The sequence below is a fragment of the Rhinolophus sinicus genome, linkage group LG07 (assembly GCF_036562045.2).
Source record: "Rhinolophus sinicus isolate RSC01 linkage group LG07, ASM3656204v1, whole genome shotgun sequence".
Classification (NCBI taxonomy): Eukaryota; Metazoa; Chordata; class Mammalia; order Chiroptera; family Rhinolophidae; genus Rhinolophus; species Rhinolophus sinicus.
The window spans coordinates 128,176,743-128,191,146 of NC_133757.1; the positions used below are offsets into that span (position 1 = coordinate 128,176,743).

Here is a 14,404-nt window from a genome sequence, read left to right on the forward strand (position 1 = left end):
CTCTTGCATTTGGGGGAATTAATCCCTTCTCGCCTCCAGAGGGATCAGTGGATTTGGGTATCAAGTGGCCTCTGCTGGGAAGGTGGGAAAATGATGAAAAGGCGGGACCTTTTCAGTTGGCGTAGGAAGCAGAGGTGAGGGGCCAGGCATGAGAAGAGAGGAGAGCAAAATTTGAAAGTCAGAAACCATTTTAAGTGATCCAGGAAGCTGGGATTTTGAAAAGATCAGATATGTGCAATAAAATTAACCAAAAATTGATCCAAGACCATAGAGTCTATTTCAAGACTTACTCATTTTAAGCCTTACTGTTGGGGCTTTCAAGCAGACATCAAGTAATGGTCCAGCTGGCTCATCTGTGAAACGATTTTGGTAGAGACTGCGCTGTTCTAGGACCCGCCGTGCCTCAGAAACTGCATGTACGACAGAGGGGTTCAGTGTTCTGGAGTCATTGGGCTGCAACATTTGGAAATGTCCTTACTCTAAACAGAAAGCTGAGCGGACTGGGTGCTCAGACATGTGTGAGACTAGAGGGGACTTCATGTGTGTTGGGGTGCAGTCTGAGGCTGTGCCGACAAAGGGTTTCAATGGCTTGTAAATAGACTGCTTTAACTTAGAGTGCGGTCAAGCGAACCCCTGGGGGGATTTGACAGAGAGCTTGCAAATACCATGTTGGGGTCAACTAAGTTTTACTAGCTCTGTTTCAGTTTCTGTTTTTACTGAAAATATCTGCATTAGATTCTAGTTTAATGTGGTATGCCTTGGCAGGGACTGTACTTCCTGTCACTCTCCTGCAAAACCAAAAAGTATCCACTAAACACAAAAAATGCAGCCCGCCGTAGAGTCGGCTGTGAAACTGTGGGACACTGGAGCTCAGAGCAGCGTTGGTTTCCCCAATCCAACGGAGAGCCACCCAACCCTGTCCAGTGGGGGCACCCGACCCCCCAGCAGAGGGCCACCCAATCCCACAGATTTCTGCGAATACACATGACAACACATCTATATAGTTTATTTCTGTTTTCTGGTTTTTTTCTCCTTTTCAGCAGCAGATCCTTTACTTAAAGTGAAGTTTCCCAACGTATAGAAGTGGCCCTGGGGCTGCTCTGGTTGGAGGCCCAGCCGCCACTGCAGAAACCCGCGGGTTGTGGGGATAATCAAACTCTCACTCTGTGCGAAGATACTCTTCGAATTCTGAGCCCGCTGCTCTGGGGAGACGGTAACTGCCTTCCCCGCTGTACCCCGCGTGCCGATACTTGGGGAGCTGCACAAGCAGCGGGAAGTCCTGCGAAGCCTTCGTCTCCAGCTGTGATTGCAGGCCGGCTGCAGGCTGTGTGTCTCGTTGGTGTTGGGAAAGATGGCACCAAATCTCCACTCCTCTGAGGGGAAGGCGTTTCTTCTGACACATTTTCTTCCCAGTATTTCACGGGTGTGCACGCTGCTGGGCTGCCTGGTTGTGGACCTCTCTGTGTGTTCCTGTAACGGGGACAGTTCTGCCCTTTATGAAAAGTGAGCTTTAGGGACTAATTGTGAGAGTGAAGCCGCATTCCGTCTCCTGCCAGTATGTTACTTTGTTTGGTAATAAGTCTGTTTGCAGAATAACCTGTTAGAAACTCCCCTTTGGAGCTATGCCTACCTGGTAGTCAAATGGCAATTGTTCTTCGTTTTGTTTTTCACTCAAAACGAAGCTTTTGCAGCATGTGCCTTTATTCTGACTCAGGCCTGATCTCAGCCTTTGGTTCTGATTTATTTAAGTGCTATGACTGTAACGAGCTGGTTTCCGTGGGCAGTAAATCCTTCCCGGGCGCATATGCTGTCTTAGTCTGTGCAAGCTGCTGTCACAAAATGCTCCAGACGGGCTGCCTTGTAAACAGCAGAGGGTTATTTCTCAGTTCTGGGGGCTGGAAGACCAAGATCGGGGTGCCAGTGTGGTCAGGCAATGAGGCCCCTTCCCGGTGGCAGACTCTGGTGTCCCCACACGGCGGGAAGGAGGCAGGGAGCCCGGGGTCTCTCTATAAGGGCGTTGGCACTTCGTGGCCTGCCCACCCCAAAGGCCCCACCTCTGGACCATCTCACTGGGCACTAGGATTTCAGCATATGTATCGGGGGACACACATGCAGACCATTGTGTGTGTTCAGTGACCTTGACTTGCTCCTCTGTGTTGCGTCTGTACCAACTGCTCTTACAAGCTGTGGGTTTTTAATGGTGTTACACATCCAAGGGGGTCTGCATTTTCTTCCCACACATTGTTTTGGGGTGATTCCATCTTACACCCTGTCCCCTGTGTTTCTGTTTTAAAAGTCTGTTTTCTTCCCTTTGATGCTTTGATGAGCACGCTTTAGTTTTTGTTGGCAGGAGACAATGTATGGTTACCCTTGTTGACCCCGCACGTCCATATGTGCTGTTTCTCCTGGCTCTGCAGGGTACACAGGGCTTGTCCCCATGCATACGAGGACACCCAGGCCTGCAGAGGCCACTAGTGCTGAGCTATGGCGCCCCAGGGGAAACCCCAAGTCAGGCCCTCCACCACACAGAGGACCTGAATTTCATAACATCACCCAAACCCTGTTATTTGGTCAGTTACTGAAAGATGGTGAAAGTGGAGAATCATAAACAGTGATGCATACTTTAAACATTTTATTTTAACTAGAAACATATACATTGGGGTTTTATTTATTTAACTTTTTTTATTAGTTTCAGGCGCATAAAACAATGTAATAGTTAGACATTTATCATTTATATCCCTCACACAGTGACAACCCCCCTCCCCCATCCACTACCCCTCTGACATCGCATACAGCCATTACATTTCCACTGTCTCTATTCCTAATGCTGTGCTCCGCTTCTTGTAACCATATATATAGATAGATATAGATAGATATATATATAAACTTGTAGTTGACATTCATTACTGTTCAGCTTCAGCTTCAGGTGACAGTGCAGTGATCAGGCATCTACACCATCCCTGAGGTGGTCTCTCAAATGGGACATGTGTCCATCAGATACCCTACAAAATCTTGACAACATTATTGATTATATTCCCCAAATTAACTTTCGTATCCCCATGGCCATCTTGTGGTTACTGACTGCTTTCTAATCCCCTCACGTTCTCCCTCGTCACCAACCCCCTCCCATCTCAGGTTTTCCTCTGTGTCTCTGAGGCTGTTTCTGATTAGTTCATTCATTTATTCTTTTCTTTAGATTCCACATATAGTGAGATCATATGGTATTTGTCTTTCTCTGTCTGACTTATTTCACTTAACGTAATGTTCTCTAGGTCCATCCATGTTGTTGCAAATGGTAAGATTTCATTCTTCTTTATGGCTGCATAATACTCCATTGTATAAATGTACCACAGTTTCTTAATCCATTCGTCTATCGATGGGCTTTTCAGTTGTTTCCATGTCTTGGCTATTGTATATAGTGCTGCAATAAACACAGGGGTGCATACATTTTTTTGAATTAGTGTTTTGGATTTCTCTGGATAGATACCTAGGAGTGGAATTGCTGGATCGTAAGGTAGTTCCATTTTCAGATTTTTGAGATACGTCTATACTGTTTTCCATAATGGCTGCACCAATCTGCAATCCCACCAACAGTGCACAAGGGTTCCCTTTTCTCCACAACCTCACCAGCACTTGCTGTTTGTTGATTTATTGATGATAGTCATTTTGACTGGGGTGAGGTGGTATCTCCTTGTGGTTTTTATTTGCATTTCTCTGATGGTTAGTGAGGTTGAACATTTTTTCATATGTCTGTTTGCCATCTTATGTCCTCTGCTCATTTTTTAATTGGGTTGTTTGTTTTTTTGAAGTTGAAAATTGAGTGAGTTTTTTATAAATTTGGGATATTAACCCCTTTGGAGTTCTTTTACCAGTGATTTGATGTTAGATCATGACCTTTTGTTTAAATATGCTTTTTGTTTAAGAATTTTCCACTATTCAGGGTTTTTCCTTGTCTTTTTTGAATGAACAATACCTACCGTGTTTCCTGGAAAATAAGACCTAGCTGGACCATCAGCTGTAATGTGTCTTTTGGAGCAAAAATTAACATAAGACCGGGTCTTATTTTACTATAATATAAGACTGGGCCTAATATAATATAATATAATATAATATAATATAATATAATACCAGGTCTTACAATATAATACAAAACTGGGTCTTATATTAATTTTTGCTCCAAAAGCATTAGAGCTGGTGGTCCAGCTACGTCTTATTTTCTGGGAAACACGGTACTTATAGTTATTGGCTCATCTGTATTTTCCAGCTTGGCGTCTTTCAATGGAGTCAGAACTTGAAGGAACTTGCAAAACAGTCTGTAGAGTTTCTAGATGTTTCCAAAGCCGTTTCCAAAAAAAAATATATATATATTTTGTATTTGTTTCAGCTGTACCTGTAACTCGACAGCAGTCTGTCAGGATTCGTCTTTATCAAGTCCTTACAAAGCCTCATAATGATTTTCATAAACACCTTTTTGTCACACGTAGTTCATTAGATAAGATGTGTTTGAAGTATGTCGTTGTGGTGACGAGTACAGCTGGGGTGAAGTGGTTGGGAACAGGCATTGCTGGCTTGTGGAGAGCGGGTAGCTGGACGGGGGAGAAGCGTCCGTGGTGGGAAAAGCGGGTCAGCCATAAGCTCCCGACATGCTGGGCAGCGGTCACTGCTCAGTGAGGCGGTGGCGCCGGACTTACGTCAAGGTTGGAGAGCGCTTCGCTATACGCCTTTCTGCAAATGAGAAGACAAAGAAAACTACCTCCTTTGTGGAGACGGAGGATTGAAAGCTAAGTGTATTGCAGGGCTTCACAAGGTTAGTTGGGTTGGATATTTCCCAAAGATTTGACCTAAACCATCAACTTTTGTTTCCACATAAAGCTTCTAATTTGTGAGAACTATTGTGCTCCGTCTTTTCAGTTACGTCTTATTTGTCTGTTAGATTTTGGTGACATTTTTGAATTCTCAAAAGTTGAAGGATATAATTCCCTGTTAAGATCTATTACATTGTTATCAAAACTTTTTATGAAGAAAAAGTATAGCATTCTGAAGTTCTGCAGTCTATGTTGTTTCTACAACTCATTCGACACTTACATTGCTCATTTATCTAACTGATTATTATCTGCTCTTCTGCAAAGTAGTGTAGGTTGGTGGAGAGGTAGAGAAAAAAACATGAAATAAGTCTGAGCTCAAACGGTTCAGATGACTTCACATCCCAACTAAATGACACTACGTGGGGCACCAGGAAAAAGTTTTTAAGAACTCCCCATTTTGTGTCAGTGCCGTGTTCCTAGTTGTATTACCTGGTGTCCTTAGAAGTGTGTCTGTCCCATTGTCCCTGCCATGTGCTGGCCTGTGCGACTGTGCTGTCACTGCACGAAGAATGTTCCTTATGCCGGTCATTGGAGGCCACGGCCGAAGCTCGCACCTCAGAGCAGACTCACATTCACGCCTGCCAGGCCCTGTGCCCACAGATGATTTGGAGATCCTCCTAAACCAAGTTCAAGGCTCCAGTTTTGTCGAAAGTCCAGGCAATAAAGTCCCGGTTGTACATGAGCTGGGGGTGGGCTGGTTATTGATTATTCTACCCTCAGCACAAGAGGACAGCTTTTGAGATCTCAGACGATTGTGGGGAGGCCCCAGTAGCCTTTGAACCTTGTGTACACACAGGCCTTTGATTTCTGCCTCTTGCTCTTGAATTTTTCAAAATGAAAGTTCAAATTTGGTGTGAAATACACTCAGGGAACAAGCAATTTCTCTGCTTGTGCATGTCCCAGTGAGTCCCTTTGCCTTCAGTTTTGCCTAGAAATTCCTCATCCTGTCGGCTATTTGTGGCTTTTACGAAGAGGGTACTTGTTTCATTCTGCGTTCCCGGTGTGTGTCCGGGGGTCAGTCTGTGCGACCTGGCTCCCGATAGCTGGAGGCTGGCCTCATGATTTGTGACTGATGTGACTGAGGTGGCGTTAGCAGCATTCCCAACAGGGCTCGGCTCTGCCTCACCTCTGAGCACATGCCTTCCAAAGGAAGTCGATTTAATCGTATACTTTGCTTTCCGTGTTTATGGAGCATGACTTTGCATGAGTAGGTATAGAATGAAAAGTGCTAGTCATGCTGAAAGCAAGAAACTCTGGATGCCTAGCACCAGATTCTATTTGCAGGTCAAACGAAGGTTGCAAGGAAAAGAATATATTCTGTCTGTTGCCGAAGAAATGAAAATGGATCATGGAAGCAGGTGTGTGGGGTCAGACAGCTACGTGGTGGCGTCCGGAAGCACTCGAAGCCCAGGTGCTTCCACCGTCATAGAGCTCACTAGCACCCAGTACATGGGGCACGTGGGGACACCCCAGTTGTCTGGCACCAACAGGGTGGCCACAGGACCTCGTTCTTCGAGCAGCGTGTTCCTGAAAGCGCGTCTGTCGGTCAGTCTTCTGTGCTCACTGCTGTACCCACCGTGCAGACACTGCCGTGGTTGGAACTGGCAAGAGAGGTTTTGTCCTCATTGCATCAGGGCTCTGGGTTGGAACACTGGAGACCTGGAACTTCTGACCCTGGCTTGGGGTTTGGTCAGCAGCAGACGTGGACATGCTCCAAGATTACAGTGTGTCATCTTTCTATCGTTAATTGTGAAAAATAATGAGATATTTTTGCTGATGATGTGCTGGCCAGGAATCCTGACTTATAGGGCTGTGGTTCACGTCTGTGTGACACGCAGGTCGTGCGCTCAGTCTTGTCCCTCTCATTTACTGGCGCTGGGCATTACTGATTCATCTGTGGTATATAATTTAAATATAAACGACTTCACATAAGTATAAGGTACACATGGTTCAAATTTGGAGTGAAATAAAGAGTAACAATTAAAAATAGTTTTGTCTCAATCAAGGAAAGTTAATCTTTTCCTTCCATAAATACTTTGAACGTGTTCTGGCAAGTGGCTGGCCCAGGTGCACTTCCGACTGCCTGACGTGAACGCAGGACTCAAGGATTGACCAGTCTGCTGTCTTCCTCACCAGTCAGCCTGTTACCTTTGAGATGCTAATGTGCCTTCCCCTGAGGAACAACACAATTCCTAGAGAAAACATGGATCCCAAACGAGGGCAGCAGGCGGGGACTGCATTTCACGTTTTAACCCCAGTTCAGTGCTTTTGACCAAAGGAAAAGGGCTAAGAAATAGCAGTTTTTATGGAAAGCTGCTGCAGACCCACAGGGGAGGTCATACGTGTTTTAGAAGCACAGGAGTTGTCGGCAGGATGGAGAACGCCAGCGGTGTTTCAGTCCCTAACAGACTACAGGGCTTTCTTGTCCGAGACTAGTGTGCTTTCATTTCTGAGAAGAGAGCAGCCCTCTGAAGACATTTGGAGATATTTAGAAATAGTTTGAAACTTGAAACCAGCATTTGAAGACTGAGCAGCAGCTCTGTCCTCAGGTCTGGCTGTCAGTGGCGACAGTCGCTGGCGATGCACAGGTGACTGAGCAGTCTGGTAACGATGCGCTTAGAATGGCGGCTTCTCGCCCCTCATTGGGGCCCCCAGGGGCCAGGACTGGCTCACCATCGGCCCCCAGGAGCCGCCTGGGTACGAGGAGACTCCAGACAGGACTGCCCAGCCACGCAGTGAGGACACTGGGGACGTTTTTACCTTAAACGAAGAGTATTCACAAAGGCAAGTTTGAGATTAATTCCTTGGCTTTTGATCTAAGATGCCAAGTAGTGATTTATAAGGAAGAGGGATTTGAGCTTTGTGGGACTTTTCTGATTCCTGACGCACTGTCTCCCGTCACATGGAGCGCAGGGAAAGTGGACTTGACTGAGAACCTCAGTGAAGGGTTTCTGCCGGGAGTTTGGCGATGGCCACGCACCGTGGCACAGGCGGCCTGCCATGCACAGGGTCTGGCTGTCCCAGCTTCGTCCTTGTCTGTCCCCTCCGTCTGCATCTGGTGAGTGCTGGGGTTGAGGGACGCAGGGCATGGCGATGCCTTCCTTCTCGGGTGCTGCTGCGATTTCCTTCTCACATCTGTGCCCTTTGCGTCCTTCTGCCCACCGTCCTCACACTTGTCAGAGAGCAAGGCCAGCCTTTGTGACCTTCAGTCTGTGGCTCTGTCTTGTCTTTGTCGGGGGGTCTCCACAGGGAAGCGGGACACTCCTTGTCGGGTCACCTTTGTCACGAGCTGGAGAGCCTGTGCAAGGCCAGGAGTATTCAGTTCTGGGCTTGTTTCAGGCTTCGGATGGTGGGGCCTGAGCAGCTCGGCTTCGCTGTCCTGGGCTGTGGGGCCTGTTTGAGTGGACCCTGCGATGTCCTAGCTTCCATTCCTCAGGCAGGAGAAGGAAGATACCATGCGGTCGCTCCCACTGTAACCAAATCCTCTCCTTACAGAAACCATAGCAACGCACAGTAGGACTTCTTGTCTCTTATTGGGGTTGTGCCAGCCACTTGGTTTTGGCCTTGGTGCCAGGTCAGCTGGGAACACAGTCCTTCCCCCTGTCCATTCCTAGCCTCAGAACACACAGGAAGTCTCAAATACGGGCAGCACCCTTGAACTTGAGGGGGAGGTACTCGGCTCACAGCTCAAGTGAGCACGGCCTTTTTTCCTGAGCAGGTGATGCTTTACCTGTGTTCGTCATGCATCTGCTCTGCCCACTGGCGCCCGCACTGGGTTTGCTATGTGGCTGCCTCTCCCTTGAGGCCAAGGCCGGTGCTGGCACCCAGCGTGTGGCCAGCTCTGCGCATGTGCCCTGAAGGTGAAGGAGAGCGCTTCCTTTGGGCTCTGAGTGGACTGCGGGACACTGAGGACAGCAAACCTGTCCTGTCTGTGAAAAGAAGTGTGTCCTCTAGGAATGGTGAGCCATCTCTGCTGGCTCTCAGGTTCCTTGCCTGGGAGGCAGACGCCAGCCTGTCCCTGGGAAGCCGCTTCTGGACTCGCCCGGCTGGAGGCCTGACAGGAGCCCTTGCCAGGTGCCGGCAGGGACACTGCCACGGCCGGGGCCCCTGGGCCTGGAAACAGTGCCCTGTCTGGGCGGGCGCAGCTGCAGGGCTCACAGGCTCCCTTCTCAGGGCCTTTCCTTTCAGACACGTCTCGGGGATGTGTGTGCAGGCGGCACTGGGGTGTGAGAAGGCCAAGCCTGGAGAACCTTGAATAAGTCGGTGGGGACATGAGCCGCCTGGCCCGCCCACCGCACGTGGGGCTTTGTGCTTCCCGCTGGGGATGGTGGATGGACTTTGCTTGGCAGAGGCCTCGGTCAGCTCATCTCATTAAAAACACTCGTCCTGCCCTGAGGTTCCCACTCGGGGTGTGAGCGGCGGAGCCCGTGGTGGGCTGTGGGGTGTGAGGAATGTGAGGGCTCCTTCTCCGAGGGTGGCAGACGGGTCCTGGCTGCTTGCTGGCCTGGGACACAGCCTGGGCCTTCAGTGTCCTCAGCTGTGAAAACACCATGACTTTGCTTCTCTGTGCTGCATCCCGAGGGGATAGGAGAAGGTAAGTGAAGTCCTGTAATGACTGTTTAAATGTGTCGCAGCCCCTGCCCTGACGTGTTTGTCAATCAAACCAACACACGGCAAAGGAACCTGCGGGAGGTGGAAGTGATGAAACAAGGAAAATGGAGGGAATCTTGGGGACTGCGGGGAGAGAGTTCCAAAGAGCAGTCTCCAGGCTCTCGGCCTCACGTGGAAAGGTGCTGGCTCGGGTAGTAGATGGCCATCAGCTGTGATTAGTTGGCCATCAGCTGTAACCAGTTAGCCACTAATATAACTGCCGTGACTGGGTTAGTTGGTTGGTTGGTTGGTTGGCTGGTTGGCAGGCAGAAAAGTGGATGGCAGATTGCGGATCATGTGGATCCTACTTCGTGTGTCTCGCCTGGCTGCCAGCAAGACTGGGGTGCAGGAAGACCCCTTGTTGGGGTACTGGCGGATGTTTGCTCCCTGTGTCTCCAACCCAGCCGCCAGCGAGACTAGTGGTCTGACTCCCCTACCTATGGCTCCGTGGGTGTTCCCTTTCGGCCTCACCATGTCCTGCGTTCTTGTGTGGGGGGCAGGAGCAGAGACCCCACATGCCTATGACTGTTGATGATGCCCAGAACCCTCTTTCCTAAGTTCTTAGGTTGCAGCCGTAGAACTGTCGTTCTCCTGGCATTAGAAAGCATTGCAGTAATACTGTGTGTCTTTGAAGTACGTCTCTTGAGCTCATAAAAGGCTAATGAAGTGAATGGAGTCTGACACCAAGACCTCCCACTTTCTGCTCCAGCTGTGCCTGTGATGTCCCCTTCCCTGTGGGAGCCCGGCCAAGGGGAGAAGGTGCCTGGACACCGTGTGAACAGGCTCTAAAGGGGCCATGGGAGGGCGCCGCCCAAGAAGCAGCCCGGACAGCCCCCTCGGTCACAGGGAGAGCAGGGAGGGCTCAGCCACATTTTGTTGGGACATCACGAACCCAGTAAGACGTGTGTGGGGGCAGAGCCCCAGAAAGTAGTTTCCAGGCTCTCAGCCTCACATAGACAGGTGCTGGCTCAGGTAGTAAATGGCCAACTGTGATTGCATGGCCATCAGCTGTGGCTAGTTGGCCGTCAGCTGTAACCAGTGAGCCATTGGCCACTAATATAACTGCTGTGGCTACGCTAGGAGAGAGAGAGGAAGAATGGGGGCTGGCAAGAAGATGGCGGCTGGGCTGGCAAGCGTGGATGGCGGTTTGCGGACAGTGTGGATCCAGCCTCCAGTGAGAGTATAGTGCCGCCAGAGAGAATATAGTAGTATGACTCCCCTACCTATGGCTCCGTGGGTGTTCCTTTTTGGCCTCACCATGTCCTGCGTTCTTGTATGGGGAGCGGGAGCAGAGACCCCGCAGGCCGCCCCGCATGACAAATGGCGCAGTGAGCAGGGTCTCCCTCATGACAACGTGCTTGGTTGTGAACCTCCTTTTCAGAGTGTTTAGGAGGAAAGGGACTGCCTGGTGGTTGTCTTGCCGCTTCCCTGAACCCATCTTCCTGAGGACTGGGTGACACTGCCGGAGCTGCTCACCCCGCAGTCCTCATTGGATGACAGCGGTGACCCACCTGGGCAGGGAGGTGCAGGAACCCTCCCCTCTCCCATCCACCTTCCGCTTTCCCAGGAAGCCTGTGAGGGAGTTGGTACATGGGTACCAGAGTTTCCAGAGCAGGGAGCTAATAGAGGCTGATTGTTCTAGAAGAGGAGTTCTCCATGTTCCAGTGGAGGCGGCTGTGCTCCCGACCCGAGAAGCCGGTCGTCACTGGCCCACGAGGCAGCAGCGCTGGCCGGGCCAGGGTGTCTTCCTGGCGCGGACCCACTTCTCGGTCAGACGGGTGCTGGGTCCCCACCTACCATGGGTATTTCATGACGCTTGCTGCTTTCTACTTAGTTTAGGGAAAAAAATGTCATAAATTGTGTGATTATGTGCCCAACTGTGTACAGACCACCATAGTACAGAGAGTTAGTGTTTCCCGCCTCGAGGCTGCTCTGACTGCATGGAGCCAGGAAGGAAACTACAGCTTCCGATTTGTCGGGCTAGGGTCCCACAGAGGACACCCTTAGTGCTCCTTTCCTTTTCCCTGGTGAGGGCACAGCTGTAGAGTCAGATCACGTTGTCAGATGTCAGTGTGTGTTAGTAGCCAAATCTCTTTCTCTACACGGACAGCGCAGGGTGTGGTGCAGGGCTTTCCTGACCTCCCTGTGCATCACCGAGTAGGGGGTGAGGAATTAAGAAACGAGTGACACCCTATCGGCCCAAGAAAAACTTGGTAAAATTCTGGAAATTTGGCAGGACAGGCAGTTGGAACCCAGAGAATTTCCTGCTCGTGGGCTCAGACGTTGGTTCCCTGTGCGCACCCACAGGCAGCCGCAGAGACTCCGTCCTGCCTCACTCCATCACACAGCCTGAGGTCGGTTGGTATCTAACGGAAGCGCCTGAGTGTCTCTCGGAGGGATGGAGCTGGTCTGGGGTGTCTCCAGCTTTGTCCCCGGCTCCGAGGCCCCGCCCCCTGCAGGGAACCGGCCTGAGCCCGCGGTGCGGGGTTCTCGCGCTGCCTCACGTGGGTCTGTCACCGCCGCCAGGGGCTGTCCAGCGCTCCACACCGCTCAGCCTGGTGGCAGTGGCGTGTCCCCCCACGGCAGGCAGCTCCTGTACGGGAGCCCAGGAGAGGGAGAGGGGCAGGGCCAGCGCCGCCAGCAGGGACTGGCGTCATGCGCTGCACGGAGCAGCCGCAGCCCGCCAGGCCCCGCAGGCTGTGCCCGCCCCTCGCCCGGCACAGAGGTGGGGCTGCAGCCTAGAAGCCGCCCCAGCAGGCCCACGGGGACAGGCTGGCTGCGGCAGTCCCCGAGCACGGCGCCCGCAGGGATGCACGTCTGAAGGGGGCTTCCGCACCTAGGAGGACGCGGGCGCGGCGCACCGCCTCCGCCCAGCCCCCTGCGCGTTCCCAGGTGGGCACCTGCGCCCAGGGCAGGTGTGTCCGCTAGAGCCTGCGGCAGCGCGGGACCCAGCTCCGGGCCGGGTGCAGGCCTGGGTGAGCCCGGGCGGCGGCACATCCCCGGCTGGCTCCGCGTCACCTGGATCGCCGCCCAGCGGAGGCTGGGCGCAGCGCCCCTCTGCGCATTCCCTCTGCAAAATGGCTCACGCTGCTGCTTCTATTAAAAAAGTTCGCGAGGCTGAGCTGGATGAAAAGGAAAAGATCCTTGAGAGAGAGAGGAAAAAACAACGGAAAATCCCCAGGGAGCGTACGGACCGGAAAAGGAAGGTATGAGCCGCCCCCTTACCCCTTCCGCAGGGTGCTCGCTCACCTTCGTTCTCCCTCCATCATCTCTGCACCATTTCCAAGCGGGGTTTGCAGCCCGCATTTGCTGCATTGGAAGCAGCTGCCCGAGCAGGCACATCTCCTGGGCTTGCACCAAACGAAGCAAAGATGCTTCCCTGCGTTTCCTCTGTTTCCCTCAATTATCCACAGTCGGCCCCAGAGCAGGCGGCTTTATCCTCAGGGTTGGAGGGTGACGGTGTTCTCCTCTCTGGTACCGGCTGTTATGTGGATCTCTGATTGGGGATGACCGAGGGCTTGCTCTCCTTTCCCTGGAGCCGGACGCTGTTCCATGTGGGCAGCACGGGGGTTCTGGTGTGGCCAGCTGTGCCTGAGGTCGTACAATTTCAATTTTAATTATTTTCTCGTTTCCATCATTGATCTTACGACTTTCTTTTCTGCCTATAGTATTAAGTGAAAAGACCAAGGTTAAGGAATGGTTCCCTTCACTTTAAACTGTAGAATTGTTGTCTCTCTCTCTGCCTTCTAAAATAGAAATAACGTTACAACTCCAGGGAACCCAAATACTCATTTAGCCAGTGGTCCCGTTCTGTAAGGGAAGCAGATCTCTGTAAGTGCTGTAATTAACAAAGTAGGTCAAGGAGTAATTTCAGAAGATGGTAAACGGCATATTCCATTAGCAGAACGTGAAGACAGTGTTTGTAACTGGAGCTTGGGTCAGTGCCAGCTGTGTGCTCAGGAATGCACGCTCAGCCCTGTCCCCTCAGTGACAGGGATGTTTACCTCCCCATTTGGGGTACTCTCTTTGCCTCGTTTTTTTGGAAGGACACTTGAGGCGGTGAGGTCTGACCTGCAGGGATTCTCTGAAAGCCTTTCAGCTTTCCCACTTACTTCACCACTAGTTAGATCAAGTGACACAAATCAATAAAATTATCAGTATATTATAATTTCCCCTTTGGGGAAAAACGTTCATTCGCTCTGCCTGACCTTTCAGAGGCTTTGTTTCAAGGGCGCAGGAGTTCTCTCTGACAGCATCGGGAGTGGTGGTGCCCTGTCTGTGGAACCCGCTTTCCTCTTCACAGGCTCTATTTCTGCTCCTCTAAATGGCCGTTGGTGCATGAAGCAGTTTTCTGCAGTTTTGTCATGTTTGTCTTTTCCTTCCAAAGCCCGTGTGCTGCTTTCTGCCAGGCTTGCTGTTCGGTGTCTCACAGTGACCTGGCACCTTCACGGAGGAGCAGCACACACCTGCGAAACCTCGTGGTCTCACTCGGGCTCGTTGCCGGGTCTGGTTCAGTGTTTTACCTTTTTCTGTACCAATTAGCGTTGGAACCTACATCGTTAATGGAAAAGTGACAGTTGCTGTTGACACTCTCAGTTGCTTAGATGCGGCATCGGTTTGAAGTGAAGCCAGCACAGTGGGCGACATCTCGGTTAAGAGCGCGGTCCTGTGAGGCAACCATCTGACGGTCACATTTAGATAATGTCATTCAGCGAGACAGAGGGACCAGGATGATGGCACAGCCCCTGCATGTTCTCGGTCCTCTCCTGCTTCTCACACACCTGTCAGCCGTCCTCCCTCTGCCCCTGGGGTGCAGGTGGCACCCACAGGTGTTCACACCACACCTTGCACCTGCGTGCTTGCTGAAGGCGCCAGGTCCCTGCACCCAT

At 51.2% G+C, this 14,404-nt stretch overlaps 1 protein-coding gene across 21 annotated transcripts in view; it reads left to right on the plus strand.

Annotated features, from left to right (window-relative positions):
- The window catches only part of ANK2 (ankyrin 2), a 360,143-nt gene that overhangs the window by 163,068 nt on the left and 182,671 nt on the right, over window positions 1–14,404 (plus strand). For 2 of the 21 annotated variants that reach the window (XM_074338583.1, XM_074338592.1), the window contains exon 1: window positions 12,470–12,721. The exons of 15 other annotated variants lie outside the window; for them this stretch is intronic. In XM_074338583.1, coding sequence (XP_074194684.1) covers window positions 12,593–12,721 — 129 coding nt within the window. In that variant the 5' untranslated portion in view covers window positions 12,470–12,592. Of the gene's footprint in view, window positions 1–12,295; window positions 12,722–14,404 lie in introns of those variants that run through there. 4 more of the 21 variants (XM_074338626.1, XM_074338612.1, XM_074338616.1 and 1 more) reach the window with 4 other exon arrangements.